Source organism: Pituophis catenifer, unplaced genomic scaffold (genome assembly GCF_029215685.1).
Source record: "Pituophis catenifer annectens isolate HBS135680 unplaced genomic scaffold, rPitCat1.0.hap2 SCAF_1, whole genome shotgun sequence".
Taxonomy (NCBI): domain Eukaryota; kingdom Metazoa; phylum Chordata; class Lepidosauria; order Squamata; family Colubridae; genus Pituophis; species Pituophis catenifer.
The window spans coordinates 315,315,350-315,333,710 of NW_027256881.1; the positions used below are offsets into that span (position 1 = coordinate 315,315,350).

Sequence of the window (18,361 nt, forward strand, 5' to 3'; positions counted from 1 at the left end):
TTTCTTCTTTGTCCAATTCCTAATAAACTAGAAAAAGATATGGGTATACAGTAAATATTTGAAGAAGAATTTAAAGACAGATACAATTTTACATACATTTTAAACAACTTTATTGTAGGGTGGAAACTTGAGCTCTGGTGATTATGATGGTCGCACTCCACTTCATGTTGCATCCTGTGAAGGCAATTTGAAGATAGTCAGGCATCTGTTGAAGTCTGGTGCAACTGTATATGCAAAAGACCGATCAGGAGCTACTCCACTGATGAATGCTGTTATGTTCAGGTATCTTATTAAAATGTAATTTAAATCAGGCACCTTGGAAGAGTTAAGACATAAGCAGCTGAATGAATTGAAGCCCAGTTATATATTGGTTTTGGGACAGATAAGTATTATGTGCTAAAGGGCTGTTCTCAGCCACAGTTTATTCCTTTACAAAACTTGTCTTTTCCAAATCAACTTTCATGGTTGGAAATGAAAGAGATATTTTTGGTCATGTGCTATATCCCAAGTAATAAAGACGGAAAACTCTCTAATAGGATACTGTAGTAAAAGATCAGTAAGTATAAAGGACTGATTGTTCTTGTTCACTCCTCAGTCTTGTTTCACATTGCATGTATTGCTATTTTTTTTTAAAAAAAATTGATTTATATGCTATTGCTACACAAGGAGAGGAACACAGTGAGTAAAGAGACTTCATATGTTTATTATTAGTTTCTGTGTGGTGAAAAAATGTTTAGCTTCTATTGGGAAGATGTTTTGGAAAATACACTGCTGTATGGAATTTCACTCATCAAGGCTGTTCATAACTTTGAAATCAATTTCAACAAGGTATTTTAGAGTAAGCAGGCATATGAACATATCTATGAGCAGTTCTTTAAAGAAACCATATCTTTTCCTGGCTTAACTGTCATCTGCAATTGTCACTTGACTGATGCAACATTTCTGTCCCTAGATGTCCCAAAACACCTTTTTGGAATCAAATCTAGAATTCTGCATGGAATATGAGAACCCACGGAGAGGGTTCGCAACTTGGGTGTCCTCCTGGATTCACGGCTGTCTTTAGAAGAGCACATGACGGCCGTGGCCAGGGGGACTTTTTATCAGGTCTGCCTGATTCGCCAGTTGCATCCCTTTCTGGATCGGGACTCGTTAAATATGGTCACTCATGCTCTCGTTATTTCCCGCTTGGACTACTGCAATGCTCTCTACATGGGGCTCCCCTTGAGGAGCACCCGGAGCACCCGGAGGCTCCAGCTGGTCCAGAATGCGGCCACGTGGGTGGTTATGGGAGCGACATGGCGCTCCCATGTGACCCCCCCTCCTGCGCGAGCTGCACTGGCTCCCGGTGGTCTTCCGGGTGCGCTTCAAGGTTTTGGTTACCACCTTTAGAGCGCTCCATGGCATCGGACCGGGGTATTTACGAAACCGCCTTCTGCTACCAATAGCCTCTCACCGACCAGTACACTCCCATAGAGAGGGGCTCCTCAGGGTTCCGTCGGCCAAACAGTGTCGACTGGCGGCCCTCAGGGGGAGAGCCTTCTCTGTGGGGGCACCTATCATCTGGAACGCGCTCCCCCCAGAGATATGGAGGATCCCGGACCTGCGCACATTTCGCCGTGCTCTCAAAACTTTTCTATTTCAGCAAGCTGGCCTGGCCTAACTCTCCTCTTTTAAATTTTTTTAATTCGTGATTTTATAAATTGGGTGTTTTAATCTGTGTTTCGGCCAAAATATTTAATAATTTTAAGGGATTTTTAATATTTGTATTATCTGTATTTTATCTTGGCTGTTCACCGCCCTGAGTCCTTCGGGAGTAGGGCGGTATAGAAATTTGATAGATAGATAGATAGATAGATAGATAGATAGATAGATAGATAGATAGATAGATAGATAGATAGATAGATAAATAAATATGTAAAAATCTGGTTAAAGAAACTATTATGTTTCAGATCTTTATGCATAGGATAACATGTCAAAATTTTTGTTAACTTAAAATCAGGGACTTTTTTTGAGCATTTTAATGGATTTTAGCATGTTGTACTGTTATGCCCCTCTCTGTAAACTACAATCTGTTTTTTCTCCTTTTAATCCTAATTGGTTTAACTGCTTATTTCATTGTCCCTATCCTAGTAATTGAACAGGAAAGTCCAGTTTTTGCAGATACTGTATATATTTCTATGTACATCATTCATTAAAATTAAGTATGCAGAGCATGCCTGCTTCGCATCTATGGAAAGAGTTTGATGCAATAGATCTAAATGCTGGTTTATAACAGCTTTCTCTGTGGCTCATCCTTATACAACAATCACTAGTAAAGCTTTCTCTTTAAGGATTCAGATAAATGCCTGCTGTAGTGTAGCTTTCTGATGAGTTCCAGAATTGTGGAATGACAGTTTCCATCATCACCAGTCCACAAGGCTAAAACTCTGGTCAATTCCTCACACTCCTGGATTAGTATTTTTCTAAGAAATTTGGCAGCTGTTCCAAATAATCTGTTACAATATGATGTCTAACCAGGTCCTAGAACACAGGAGAGGAATTTCCTAAGAGTTTCTAGTGCAAGTTAAAAACACTTACAACTGAGCCGAGGTAGCACTTGCTCTGCACTTCTGTGCGAAATGTTCCTGTAAACAGCAATGTGCCTGCATGTGTGTTTTAACCACACCCAAGGCTGCCTGAGGAATTTCACATGAGTTTGTTATTCAGATTCTTTTGCTTTACCACTCCCATAAGAGAGGGAGCTTGATCTTTTGAAAGCTGCCAAAAGGGGGACTGGAAGAACAGAATGAATTTGAGTTCAAGATTATGCTCTTGTTAGAAGGGACTTATTAGTCATCATTTTGTAGAGTCTGGAAGGATTGCTTTAGGCTCCTATGTGCTGGAAGACTTCGCAGCCAATCTTAAAATGATGGCATGGGATGATTTAAATCTGGTAGCATTACATATTATTACTGCAACTGGAGCAAAAATAATGTTGTACAGGGATAGGCCTTTGCTTTCATTTTATGTGAGAGAAAATTATTGCATACTAATATGCAGTCCCACATATGTGCCCAGTCACTCATAAAGCATGTTTATTTTGTGTTTAATTTCCCACAACATTTTCTTCTCAAATAAGTAAATAAATAAACTTTAGCAATAAAAAGAAATTATGAGATTTAAGGTAGAACTGTGTATTGCTTTTTGTGTTCATAAGTATGATAGAAAGAGCTTGTTTGGGCCTTAGACATCAATATTCCTGTTTGAAATGTTGGATATTTTATGGGGAACCAAATAAATATCCAAGAATATTTATGCCTTCTATGACTTCTTAAAAAAAAAAGGCAATGCTATTAGTCATCTGCAAAAGGTATCTTGTTCTGGCTCTTTTAAGGACAGAGTTTTTTTTTTGCTCTGTTGCTTCCTAAGTTTGAACTTTGTCAAGACTATGTAAAAGGTCAATTCTTTATTTCATACCAGGGAACAAAATTAAAGAATTAAATAAAAGTTCATCAAGTTGAGGCCTGGGTTTAACATTTGCATGTCATTAAATTCCTGAAGGAAAGGAAATATCCTTGCTATTCTCATTCCTATAAAGATTTGCTTGCATTTTAAATTCTAAGTAAGCCTTCAAAAAACTATTTTAAAAACATATGTAAAAATAAAGAATGTCAGGTGTCAGCATTAGGGAATCTTAATACCCACTCACAGCATAATAACTGTAATCATCTTTATCATGTATAATAATGCTTTAGAGTGTTTAAGGTGGGGCTATAGTTTTGCATGTAAAATATTTCTGATTTATTCTCCAGCTTACCAAGTGAGGATTTCCGATAGCACTTCTTAAGTGGATCAATGTATCTCTCTTTTATTTTTATTCTGCTCTGAGAAGCATCATCCAGGGGGGCTTCCAACAACCACCCATTGATGGGCTGAACCCAAGGGGGCATTTACCTTTTATTTTACTTTTTCTGTTCAGTCTCATAATGCAGATGAGAAGCTGAGACTGAAGTTTGTATTTGCCTAAACCCTGCCTACTAGTTCTAATCTGAGATAATCCAGATTATACACCAAGAACACCTAAAATGTATTGAAATCAATGGGACACATTGTGATTACCTTAGAAAATCCAGCACTTGTGTTACAAAGAATGAGACACAGGGCTTGCAATTTACCTATTCAAGGCACTGACTTACCTGTATATAATTATCTGCAACTCAGTAAGAATTCCACCCAGTCATTATATATTTCTGTGTCAGGTGAGTTGTCTGTCTGCTTCTGATTTTGACCTGAATATTAAACAAGTTATTTGTAGCCCTTGATGTCTTCAAAAGAGTTTTCAGGTACTCAAGGAGAGTAATCAGTGGTTCCACATTGTCTTCAGCTATGCATGTGCATTACAAAGTAGCTTGATGGTACAGAAAGGCGTCTATGAGCCTGTGTAATTTGAGGCACATGGAACTGACAGTGCAAAAAATCTCATGGATGTTTCCTCAGGAAAAAAGTCTTGTGGCACTAACTTACACCTGGATGAAATTCAGAGTATTTTATTCCAAGTACCTAGAAGTCCACAAAGAGGGTTTAGGTTTAGGGTGAATCACAATTCACGCAACCCCCTCCCAACATGGTATGAGCTAATTGAAGTTGTCTACACTTTCTGTGAACATTTATTTATATAAATGGTACGTTGCAGGCTGAAGTGAAAATCAATATAAGTTATCTACCAATTGAAAAGGGGGAAAATATCTAAAGTGATATTTTGTTTCTCATGGAATACTTGCAATAAAGTATTTAAGATAATAAGCAAACATCGGAGGTTTGTAACAGTGATAGTTAGTAATACCTCTGTGCTCAGCAATAAGGACTGAATAATACTGCCTTCCAGGAGAAGGACAATTGCATCGATATTGTGATTTTAATAGTGCAACAAAAGAAATGTAAACATATTTTGAAAAAAATGTCTGTACATAGCTTACTGCAGTGGTGGGTTTCAAATTTTTTTGGTACCAGTTCTGTGGGTGTGGCTTAGTGGGCATGGCAAGGGAAGGATACTGCAAAATCCCCATTTCCTCCTGATCAGCTGGGACTTGGGAGGCAGAGAATAGATGGGGGCGGGGTCAGTCAGAATTTTTACTACCGAACTACTCAAAATTTCCTCTATCGGTTCTCCAGAACTGGTCAGAACGTGCTGAAACCCACCTCTGGCTTATTGAGAATAAATCTAAAGAAAAAAAAATGAAATCCACTTCATGCCTCAGATCTGCCATGCATTCCTAACAACTTAAGCTACGTAGAGGGTGCTTTAAGCAATTTTACACCTGAAAAAATATGACTGAAACCTTGTGATTTGCTTTCTAATCTACTTGAGATACAGAAGGAATCTATGTTACATTTTTCAGAGACTTTGTCTTACTTTTAGACAGAAATAAATGTGTTATATCATCTTTAAGAGTGGGCCACTAGATTACCTTACTTATGAAAAAGCCATGCCTGGTTCTGAAGTGCTTTACAAGAGTCTCTTTGATGAACGGAAAAGTATAGAAGAAAGACAGTGGTATATGTATGGAAGATCACTTAGCATGGTTCTCAAACCACAAACAGTAGTTTTAACAAAATGAAATGCTTGCTAATTTTTAGAATTAAAAATGTTCAATGATGCCTAATTGGGGGGGGGGGCTTTATTTTGGTTTGCTATTTGTTATTTTTAGTTTTGTTGAGGTTGACTAAAATGTTCAAAAGCTGGAAGTCTCTTCCTCAAATCTCAATTCAAAACAGGGTTTGCACCAGTGGTGGAATTCAAACTTTTTAGCTACCAGTTCTGTAGGCGTGGCTTGGTGGGCATGGCAGGGGAAGGATACTGCAAAATCCCCATTCCCTCCCCACTCCTGGGGGAAGGATATTGCAAAATCTCCATTCCCATCCCACTCTGGGGCCAGCCAGAGGTGGTATTTGCCGGTTCTCCGAACTACTCAAAATTTCCGCTACCGGTTCTCCAGAACCTGTCAGATCCTGCTGAATAGCACCTCTGGTTTGCACTGAAATACTTTAGCCCATGAACCATTGGAAAACAATGGACAGTCTAAGCAGGCAGCAGTGATTGTTCCAGCAGTTTCTAAGGAAGAACTGATTCAGAATAGTCTTATTTATAAGTATGAAAATAGACTGAATTGTGGTAGCATTTCCATAAAAATATCAAATGTATTAATGTTGGCTCTCTGCTATATTTTCTTTCTTTTCTTCCAGCTTCCTAATTTAGCTAGCTTTTTCTGCCATATTACTGATCAATTTTACGGGCTAATTTAACACTTGTGATTTTTTTTTCAAACATCTGAGGTGACTTAAAACTATTCATTGCTTTGGATTGGCTACCAACATGCAAGAGTGGGAATGTATTTTGCAAACTTTTAAAACATCCACAGTGTTCTTATGGGGTCATATGCTGATCTCTGCAACTGCCACAGGATCATGGGAAAAAATGTGGTTGTTTTACAGAAAAGTGCTATGCTAGTACATGCAATTTGGGAATTGCATTCAAAGCATTGCAGGGCCCGAAGGGGAGGCTGTAACAAATAATTGAGAACAAGGTACAGTGGGAAGAAATGATGGTCGGTGTAATAAGGCAGACTGTGAAGGTAAAAATGAAGATGACTATAGTGCAGAACAAAAGTTGCCAGGGGAATAAAGGGTGCAAAACAGGGGTGAAATTCAGGAGGTTCTGATAGGTTCTAGAGAACTGGTAGCGGAAATTTTGAGTAGTTCGGAGAACCGGCAAATACCACCTCTGTCTGGCCCCAGAGTGGGGTGGGAATGGAGATTTTGCAATATCCTTCCCCCAGAAGTGGGGGGGGGGAATGGGGATTTTGCAGTATCCTTCCCCTGGAGTGGGGTAGGAATGGAGATTTTGCAGTATACATCCTCTGCCACGCCCACCAAGCCACACCATGCCCACCAAGCCATGGCCACAGAACCGGTAGTAAAAAAAATTAAATTCTACCACTGGTGCAAAACTACTAAAGTCTGAGTGATACAAGAAAGCGGGAATTGATTCTCTGTTTGGACTATGAAATCTTTTGAAGGATTGTTCTTGATCATATGTGGAAATATGGTATTAAATACTACATGATCTTTCAGCAATGTGTTTTGGGCTTGCAGTGGTTGTGTGAAAGATTTTGGTGCTGTTTTTAGATTAATGATGATTGAAACCTGGATATATTTTGAGTTGAAAATACTCAGTTAGGTTGTGGTGGTTTAACATGGAGGCATGGATGCAAATCAGCTTCCCAGTGGTACTGGGACTGCAACTCCTAGAATTCTTATTTTATTTATATAGATTGATATGGCTGCTTATGTCATAACAGTGATTCAAGGCAGCATACAAAGATTAAAACAATGGTAATAAGCAGTGATCCATAATTCTCAAGATAAATAATATATCCCAATCATTAAAATCACAACACAAGATTGCCCAATACAGTTTTCATTTTTCCCCTTCTGTTATATTCTTTACCATAGGTGTGATTTTCAGGGTCCCACTGTGAAGGAAATTCAGCATGGGAAATTATTCTCTGATTCTGCTTATCAATTAATTGAAGTAGATGCTCTTATTAAAACACAAATAGGATGAAGAATAAAACTTTCTCCTTCCCCTCTTTTCTAAAGGAATCATAAAGTGATTGAATTACTCCGCAAAACTGGAGCTCACCTTTCCAGCCAAGAACTTGTGAATGTTGGGACAGAACTCTGCAGGCAAGTATGACTCTGAACTATGCAAATATATATATGGTTTTTCCTACATAACCAAGGTTTTTCTGCAGCCCTAGCTCAGTGGAGTCACATCCACTCGATTCTGGGCTTTTTTTTTCTGGCAGCCAGCAGGCCCTTGGCTGCCAGAAAGAAAAAAGCCCAGAATCGAGTGGATGTGACTCCACTGAGCTAGGGCTGCAGAAAAACCTTGGTTATGTAGGAAAAACCTGGCTAAAAGAAAAACACACATAAATCCTACGAAGAAGTAAGAAAATAGATATTGTACCTTTACAGGGAGGATACATGAGATGTGGGTGTGGCTTACTGATGATGGCTAACGAGCCAGAAATAGATCTATATAAGTCTCTCACCTGGGAGCAAGAACTTGCTGGCTGCCAGAAAGAAAAAAGCCCAGAATCGAGTGGATGTGATTCTACTGAGAATACACCGTATTTTTTGGAGTATAAAACGCACCTTTCCCCCCCTAAAAGGAGGTGACAATTTAGGTGCGTCTTATACACCGAATGTAGCCCCGCCCACCCACTGTCACCCACCCTTTGGCCTCTGCCTCCCAGCAGTTTACCTCCTTGCAGCAAGCAGCAAGAAGAAACAGCTCATTTCAGCTTCACCACAACCTAATTAGCACAAGTTGATTGTCCTGTTGGCCTCCCAGCTCTCAGCTGTTTTGTGCGGGCCTCTGCTGCTTGCTGCAAGGAGGTAAATTGCTGGGAGCAGATTTTTTTTTCTTGTGCTAATCAAGCTATGCTGAAAACAAAAATGAAAGTAAAGCAGGGTATTTGCTGTTTGCTGCAACGAGGCAAAATTGCTGGGAGGCAGAGGCAGATTTCTTTTTCTTGTTTTCCTCACCAAAAAAGGTAGGTGCGTCTTATAGTCTGGAATGTTTTATACTCCAAAAAATGTGATATATATATATATATATATATATATATATATATATATATATATATATATATATATATATATATATATAATCTCCATCAACCGATTTTTCTCCATTCAAGAGCTGTACATTTGATAATTAACAGCTGAATATGTGATTTTTTTAAAAAAAAAAATCAAATATTGATTTTTCTGATTAATGCTGCTCTTTTATGATCCCTGATATGCCTTCCCAGGGGTTTTGGCATACATTTAATTACTGCTCAGTTGTTGGAGGCGTAAGAGAATTCTCTCCCAGACAGTGGCAAAACTTTGAGATCAGAGAAGAGAGCAAGGATCATTTCGAACATTTTGGTGGGTATGCCAAGAGAGTCACTGGCTGTATAAATTTACTGATTCTCTAAATCAGTAACAGATCTATAGTAATCCAGAAACTAGGGCAAATAAATATAGTTCATTCATTTCTAATTGCTGGCAAAGAAAAACAAAATGCTGTATCTTCATCCTGTTCAGTCCTAAAATATTGAGTTTTGCAGAACTTTAAATGAAACGGTTCCTCTAGACTCAGCTTTTCCTGTCAGTAGTGGCAGAATGATAGGAATTAGAAATAATACTCTGGATTCAGCATTACGCACCAGTGCAATTAGTTTTCTCATTCTTAATCTTTTCTATTATTTCATATTTTTTTGTTTCAATATTAATTTACCTGAGTCAAAAGTTCTATCCAACTTCCTACCAATCAAATAGTTAAACAGTTTCTACTAATCAAAACAAGAAAGACATCAGTTATACTTACATGCCAGAGTCTATGCAATCTTTACTCTTAATAGCCCAAAAGACGATTATCCAAGACTCCTTTTGGCCCATGACCTCCAAGGAAGAGGTTGTCCTCTGACATGTGTAGATTGCATCCCTTATCATCTTTCCTGTTAAAGTGGAGAAGTGACGACCTGGATCCACGAGACTGTTAATGCCTTTCTGCATCAAGGGGAGCTATTATAGAGGGAGGCAGTAGTTTCTCATTTTTTAAAAGATTAATTCTGGATCTTATGATCCTAGATAACTACTGGCTAACTTCCAAAATTCTTTTTCAGGGGAAGGATGTTAAGACGGTGGCAGATCCAGATAACATCAGGGGTGGGTTTCACTTACCTTTGCTACCGATTTGCATGTGCAGAGCATATTTGATGATGTCTGGGCGGGTGGGTGGAGCCTCCCACTGCCACTACTACCGGTTTGCCCGAACCGGGGCGAACTGGTAGCAACCCACCACTGGATAGCATCATAGGAGTAAGAGATTATCTAAACCTTTTTCAGACCTAGGTATGAGACTGAGAATGTTTTGATCACTCTCCTTGATGAACTTCTTGAAACCTCAATGGGGGTAGTGCACCTCTTCTGGTCTTTTCAGTTCTTGTGGTGGCTTTTCATATCATTGTCTATGGTATTTTTGTGAACTGACTATAGAAGTGAAAATAAAAGGGACTATCGAATGCAGGGGTGGCAAACTCGATTTGATCGAGGGACACATCAGTGTTGGGTTTGACCTGGGGGGAGCAGGGGGTCTGCCAGGGTGGGTGTGGCCAGCTCGATGTCACTTGTATCAGAGTGCCTATGATGACCCGAGCACTTCTGCCAGTGAAAACGGGCTCCCGAGCTCCATTTTCAGCTGAGACAGCCTCCTGCAACTCTCTGCCAGTGAAAATGGAGCTCGGGAGGGGCGCTTACAGCCCTCCCGAGCTTCGTTTTCACTGGCAGAGGCACCACGGGCCAGTACTTCATTGTTTCCAGGGTGGCCCCCGGGCCTTGAGTTTGACACCCCTGATCTAATGGTTCTGCTATTTCCTGAATGGACATTTTCAGTCTAGGTAGGGAGAGATCAACATAGGGATCTAGTCTAGAAGCTGTGATGTCAGCCCAGTAGTCTCTGACTTATGGGAAACTGCAAAGGTCAGTCCTCTCTCCCCAGCTTGTTAACATCTATATAAACCAATGGGGGAGGTCATCTGACATTAGGCATCTATATGCTGATGATACCAAAAGATACTTTGCCCCTTCCATCAACTGAAGAGGAAATGCAGTCTTCTGTCCCAGTGTCTGGAGGTTATAAAGTTTAGATGGGAGACAACAAGTTAGTGAACCTTGTCGTCACAGTTCTCATATCTGCCTTGACAATGTGTGTTTATGTATGTTTGCACAGTCATAAATGTGTTTGTTGATTCATAGGAGGAAGATCAGAAATACTATCTTCACTAACAATTACTTTGAGATTTATTATTAACAAAATCTGATTGAAGATATATTATCCATTGATAGTAATAACAAAGTGAGACTTACACTCTGAGTTAGAGTAATGACATGACCATATAGCTGGTTCTGAATGATTACATTATATCAGGCAGTTGTTCATGAAAGAAAATATTGTAAAATATTGATGACAAAGCAACTGAGAGAGTCACATTTAAGGGTTGAAGAGATGGTGGGGAATGCTGGGAGTTGAAGTCCATACATTTTCAAGTTGTCAAATTTGAAAATCGCTGCATTAATAAATGTACTGCTTTGATTTCAGACTTTTTGCTGCTTGAGACAAAATGAAAGTAGCATCCACCTTCAGGTTGCAAATCTCCAATATCTACTGCATGGTTGAATCTTGTTCATTAGCATCAGAATAGCCAGTGTTCCTCACTGTTTCCTTGCCCCTCTATCTTATACCAGATCATTGCCCACTAAAACAGACCTTACGGTGCATTACCAACACACATCTTGTAAAGAAAGCTAACTTTGAAAGGTTACTTCTCTATCTGCTCATGACCCTTCTTGTGACAGCTGGTTTCTGTGAATATCTGCAAAAGAGTGCTGTCTAAATTCCTGATGTACTCATTGGCCTAATTGTTCTGCTTACCTTGTTATTAGGTATCATGCATCAGCCTTTCTTAAACTTGCCACATGTGATATTGATAATCAAAAAATTCAAGGACTAACAGGTGTTTTGCAAGTGGGTTACAGTTAATGCTGTGAGTTGATTGGTTGCACAGAAGACTGATCAACCCAGCAGATAAGGAGTTCTTTAGAGCAAAGGGTGTCAAACTTGCGGTCCATGGGCCGAATATGTCATGTGCTGGCCCCGCCCCCACCCGGTTTAACGAAGGGGAAAAAAGTCCCGATATGTCACGTGACGACGCCATGATGATGCGAGTTTGACACCCTTGCTTTAGAGGTTCTTCCACTTATTTCCTTGATTTCAGAGCTGAGGGAATTTGAAACTTCCAAGTGTTGCTCAGCTGATCTTCTGCTCACAGAAACACATTTTACTTCTAATCTAGCTGTTTCCAAAATCTGCCCATGTTTTACCTGGGGAACTCTGTTGTGGCCCATTATCTGGAAGGATTACTTCTAAAATTGGTTTCTATGGCTACACAAAGTTGTATTCAAAAGCAACAAATTCATTGGAAAGCAGAACTAATTTAACCAAACTACTTAAAAAGGATATTTAGAGGTAATTAATTCATATTTGGACTGCCAAAGAAGAGAACTCATTTAAACTTCATTTTTACCTTCTTATTAGTTCAGTCAAAAATTCTTGGCCTGAGCTATTGCAAAATGATATATGATCCCAGTTACTTTCTGCCATCTCTGGCTTAGATGAATCAAGTTGCTGAAGATAAGAAAAAGAACTTAGGGAAAAGCTAGTTAGCTACTATTAACTTTCAAAAGTACTGAGGCACAGGAGTGACATAAAATCTTTGAATATGAGACTAGTTCTGTTTTGTGCTTTCCAAATAGCAATTCCATAAAGCCAATTAATGTAGCAGTAATTCCCAAGAATGAGAGACTCGAAATCTGCTTTGTAAAATCTTGTTTAGTTGTCAAGATTATTAAGAGGAGTGGCTTTAAAAAACTTTATATTCTTTAGGAAATAGATTAACCCACTTAGCCTTTTCTGCATGTGAAAATCCAGTTTAACAGGTTAGTCACAGATGACAGCAAAGTGCTTTGGGCGGCATTCAACAATCAGAAAAATGATAACTGCATAAATAAACTTTTATTGAGACATTTTGTTTGCTTAGATTGCTTTTCTAACCAAATAATTGTTTCATTTCTCCATGAAGGCTTTTATTTATTACGGTTCATTGCACATTCAGCCAGATGTTCAGACTGGATTTAGCACTTTTATCTTCCTACCAAGTTCTTCCCAAGGACCTGTTATAGTTTGATGGTGTTAAAGGTATCACTGCAGGAAGTAAGCTGTTCCAAATAAAGCTGCCTTCTGCAATTGATGGTGATGGTGATTTTGTCAGTGCTGATGGTGTTCATATTGTGGTCCTGTTGCTTTGGAGTTGTACCTTTCTTTGGTACTTTCATTCTTTTCTTTTACCACAGTTATTCTACTTCTGTTTGCAGATCTTTGTATTTTGTGATTTTCTCCATTTCTTTCCTTTGTCTCCTGTTCTCTCCAGGTATTGCAACATCCACTATCCAGACCTCCCTCCCCCCCACCTTGTTATCAATAATTGTTCCCTCTAAAATATTATATAACGGATGCTTATTTGACTGAATTCTAAAATTACACATCACTTTAGCTTCTTCATTTTCTATTACTTTTCAACTAGGTTAGTGGTTCTCAACCTTCTTAATGCTACAAACCTTTAATACAGTTCCTCATGTTGTGGTGACCCCCAACCATAAAATTATTCCTAAAGCCATTGAAAATATGTGTTTTCCGATGGTCTTAGGTGACCCCTGTGAAAGGGTCGTTCGACCCCCAAAGGGGTCGCAACCCACAGGTTGAGAACCACTGAACTAGGTTGTAGTCCCACCAGCTTGCAGGCAAAAGATATTTCTTGCAGACGTTCCAATACACCATTGTTGTTACTTTGTCATACTGTTGTTTGTAGTAAGATTATGTGATCTTCTTATAGCAGCAAAACAGGTAGCCAACTATTTTTTCAGGTTTTTTTTGCAGAGGTGGCATTCACTGTCTGTTGCTGTCTTCTCAGTTCCGGCTTTACATGTATTTGTTCTTAAGGTTTGGTTTTATACTGCCAAAATTAGCCCTTTATCTATTTCTTCACCTTTCCTTCTCTTAACTATTGCCAGGTCTTGCTGTTATCTACTTTGCCTACTATTGGCTATGTAATTTTTGTCGTTATGTCTTTTCAGTTCTTCATTTGGTCTTGTAGGCCAAATTGAAAATGAGGGTCTTTTGCAATAGACTTATGTTGCTTTTTGTCAATGCTGATGGTGACTTTAGAATTTAATTTAAGACTGAAGAACTGAAAAGTCCTGCAGATATTCTTCTAATGCCCTTTTATCTGTATACTTGCAACATTCCATGATCACCTATTTTTCTTAGTAAGTAGACTCTGTAAACGTTGCTGCATGGATGAAGGACATGATTTATGATATTGTGATTATTTTTCTGGTCTCCCTAGCCAGAGCTTTTAGTTTTGCTTGAGTCCAGTCCACTATTACAGCTGTCTGTCTAATAATTGGAATTGCTAAGATGTTAATTGTTTTCATGGAATTTCCTCCACTGAGTTTCTAAGATCTCTTCACTCTCATGATGTATTCACTTCTAACCTTCTTGTCTTTATGCCTGATATTGTCAATCTGAAGTGTGCCCAGGTATTTATAGTGATTTTCCTCATCCAGACTTTTGATGTTATTCCAAAGGGCATTAATATTCATTCAGTTTTCACTATTTTTTTCCTGTTGGTGTTAAGGGTGCCCTATTTATCCACTCCAAACTCCATTGCAATATCTTGGTTCTATATACAGAAAATGTTGAGCAGTGGATGCTATCTTATATTATGTTTTTCCATACAGTTCAGTTTGTCTATGTGAGGAAGGGGAAATAACCTGGCAAGTATGTCATGATCATGTAACTGAGGATACACCCCTATTTATGTGCACCATTTGAGAAATAGAACAAAACAGAACAGAACAGAACAGAACAGAATAGAATAGAATAGTTGGAAAGGACCTTGGAGATCTTCTAGTTCAACTCGCTCAGGTAGGAAACCATTCACCACTTTAGACAAATGGTTGTCCAATCTCTTCTTAAAAACTTCCAGTGTTGGAGTATTCACAACTTCTGGAGGCAAGTTGTTCCACTGATTAATTGTTCTAACTATCAGGAAATTTCTCCTTAGTTCTAGGTTGCTTCTCTCCTTGATTAGTTTCCACCCATTGCTCCTTGTCCTGCCCTCAGGAGCTTTGGAGAATAGCTTGACTCCCTCTTCTTTGTGGTAGCTCCTGAGATATTGGAACACTGCTATCATGTCTCCCCTAGTCTTTCTTTTACCAAGGCATTAGAAAGTGGTATTAATACTTCATGTGATCTTGATTCTATTCCTCTGTTAATGCAGCCTAGAATTGTGTTGGCTTTTTTTGGCAGCTGCAGTGCACTGCTGGCTCATATTTAAATGATTGTCCACTAGGACTCCAAGATCCCTCTCACAGTTACTACTCCAACATTATTTGTGAAAAGATGTGAGATCTTAGTCATGCAGTTAAGGTCACCATCTTGAAATCTGCTCTCACTCCTTTCCATGGATGCCCTTGGCTGCTGGAAGGGCAATGTGTGTACATGCACACACACACACACACTTGTGTTTCTGAGAATTATTTATGCGTGAGAGAACAGTTGGTATGTGCAGATGGGGGAATCAATTTTATCAAATGGAGAACTTAATTAATTTGAATCAGTATATACAGTGTCTCTGTGTATTTGTATATATGTGGGTGACTTCAACCTTCTGGTCCCTGAAGGATTATTTCTGGCATGTGCATATGCACAAGTATAATCTGTGTACACATTTATTAGCTTTAACTAAAGTTGGAAACCTTCCGGTAGTTTGAAAAGATGAGGAAAGTTGGACCTTATATTGGATGTTTATCTCTATATAAGTTTTTTTAATCCTTCAAACTCTTCCTTTTGGGCTAAGCAGGATCATTAACTTTAGTGTAATTAACTTCAATATACATTTACTTAAATACATTTAATATGTTTATATGTTGTGTATTTAGTAATTTCTCCTGATTTCACATTAAAATTTTTGATTACAATTTTATAGTGGCTTTTAGAGCCAAACACTTCCATAAACTGACTTCTACAATCTGGTGCCTTCTAAATTTATGCTTCACTTTCCATAATTTTTAGATGCCTGGTAGACACAGCTTTTGACATTCTCTGCCCTATTTGGGCCCAACCACATTGGAAGGACCATGTCACCTAATTTCTCTGGGGAAAGGAGGAATTCTCCACTATTTTCTCAGAGGGGAACTTTGCCATTAGTAGTTGCACCATATTTGTCTGCTTTTCCAGTAAAGTTTGGATCAGAGATCAGAAGAGAATACTATAGTAATGCTAAGTAGTCTATAAAGTTCTAAATGTCCCATTATTAAGCATTAATGGTAGGTATCTTTCTTTTTCTTAAAGAATGGGTAGGGAATATTCAGAGGTAATTCTGCAAATGCTGTTTCTGCAATAGAAATGCTGTAATAGAAAAGCTCTCATGAGGTGTTTATGGATATGCAAAATGGATCCAAAGCATCATTTGGCTATCCCTATATATTTTGCATAGCTATAGATTCTATTTGTGAAAAACAAGTATTGAAAAAAAAAAAAAACTTTGGACAGAATATATAGGTATCACTTAATTTGTGACCTTTTGTATATTGCATTGCTAAGGTGTGATGTGAACTGACTCACAATTGTTCTCATCTTAACTGCCAAACCAAATTTCATGTTTTAGGAAAGAAAGCAGTGATGAAATGTCCCCGGTTCTGTCTGGCTTGCTGAACTGGTAGCGCCACCGCCGGGAGGCTCCACCCACCCGCCAGGATGTCATTATGGCCCTTTTTTTACCATCTGCGCATGTGCAGAAGGTTCTGCACATGTGCAGAAGAGGTGCGCACCAGGGGTGGGTTCTACTTATCTTTACTACCAATTCGCAACAGGATCGTGCACATGCGCCAAGCATCTGCGCATGCACAGATTGCCTATGACGACATCTGGGGCAGTGGGCGGAGCCTCCCGTCGGTTTTACTACCGGTTCTTGCGAACCAGTCCAAATTGGGGCACTGGTGCGCACTCCCGCACATTCCCGTTCCCAAACCGGTAGGGAAGATAAGTGGATTTCACCACTAAAAGAAAGTATATAGCAAGAACATAAGTATCCATTCTAAAAATGACACTGCAATAACATATTTGACCAGAGATCAGATTTAACTGACATCCCTGACTCTGTTTCTGTATTTAGGAATAAAGTTGAGCCTTGACCTTTTCATCTCTGGATTGTTTCTCTGAATGAAATGTGAAAACATAAGAATATTTAGATGGAGAGAAGTAATCAAATTCTCTTTTCCTTTTCATCCTTCTTCTTTCTCCTATATATATATAAAAACTGGATAATGAAATAAAAAAATGCTTTACTCCAAACCACTTAATGGAGTCCCTCTCTAGGCTAAAATGCTGTTCATTTATGATTATAGCTGTTAGAAAAAAATTAGGCTACTGACAGAACTTTGAGCATGCCTCTTATACCAGATTATCTTTCTCATAAAATAAAATATGGACTATGTTTTTATAGTCTGAATCCTTACTAGGTTTTATAGGAAATTCATAAAAAGATATAGGCAGGCAGACTTATTGCATGAATGTGCTCCAGGTGGAATTACTTTCCCGCATGTAAAATCTCTACATCGCTTATCAAAGTTTTTCACCAACACAGAAGGATAATATCTTCACTATCTGGGAGATAGTTTTCACCTGTAAACATCTAAATCTCCCATCAGGACTTAATGTGCTTGTTGGGAGGATTCAAGGTGGGAAGATATGGAAGAGTTCCTGGAAAAAGTGAGTCAACTAAGCCACCACCAGGTATGGTGCCCTGCAAGATGTTTAAATCTACTTGGTTTTGCAAGGCTAGGTAGGCAACAAAGTCCTATTACAAAGCTTTTGAAGGACAAGACAATAGAAATGATGGGCTGTGCTTCAATTAGATCACAAATTGTTCGTCTTTTAACAGACACCAGCCATGGCTGGCTTCTTAAACCTAGCTGGCCTCCATATGAGTGGACTTAACTTCTAGAATTATCAGTAATGAACATGATGCCCAGGGTGGAACTCCAGGTAGATCCACACAGCTTGCAGAATGTTATTCCTTGATTGCAGTTTGGTTACAGTCTTCTTGAGATGTTCTCTGAAAGACAATATTCTGTCAAGAGTATTGGTAATTTGTTACGAGCAAGAAGAGTATTCTCAAAACAGTATTTCAAACGGGGTCTACGTAGCAGGACCAGGACCTCCTTTTCCCTGCTGGTGATCCCTCTAGCGATACATCCAGGGGTGGGTTCTACTTACCTTTACTACCGGTTCGCATTGTGCCCGCGTGCAGATCATTTCTGATAACGTCCGGGTCAGTGGACGGAGCTCCCACCAGTTTTACTACCGGTTCTTGTGAACCGGTCCGAACCGGGGGCAACCCTGGATACATCCCAAAATTTTGTTTGCCTTCACAGTTACCTGGCCATACTGTTGGCTCATTTTGCAGTCATCTGCTATGAGCACATCTAAATCTTTTTTTTTCCCTTAGGGTTATACACACCTAATACTGTGTTAAACCCTAATACTGTGTCCTGCCATAGGATTCTTTTTTCCTAAGGGCATGTTCTTAGATTTAGTAACATTAAATTCTAGTTTCCACATTTTTGAAAAATTTTCCAGCAATGCCGA

General features: G+C 39.0%; 1 protein-coding gene across 1 annotated transcript in view; it reads left to right on the forward strand.

Moving 5' to 3' along the window:
* Positions 1–18,361, forward strand: part of ASPG (asparaginase) — an 82,095-nt gene that overhangs the window by 48,897 nt on the left and 14,837 nt on the right. The window contains exons 12-13 of the mRNA XM_070931580.1: positions 119–282; positions 7,639–7,725. Of these exons, the coding sequence (XP_070787681.1) occupies positions 119–282; positions 7,639–7,725 (251 nt within the window). The remainder of the gene's footprint in view (positions 1–118; positions 283–7,638; positions 7,726–18,361) is intronic.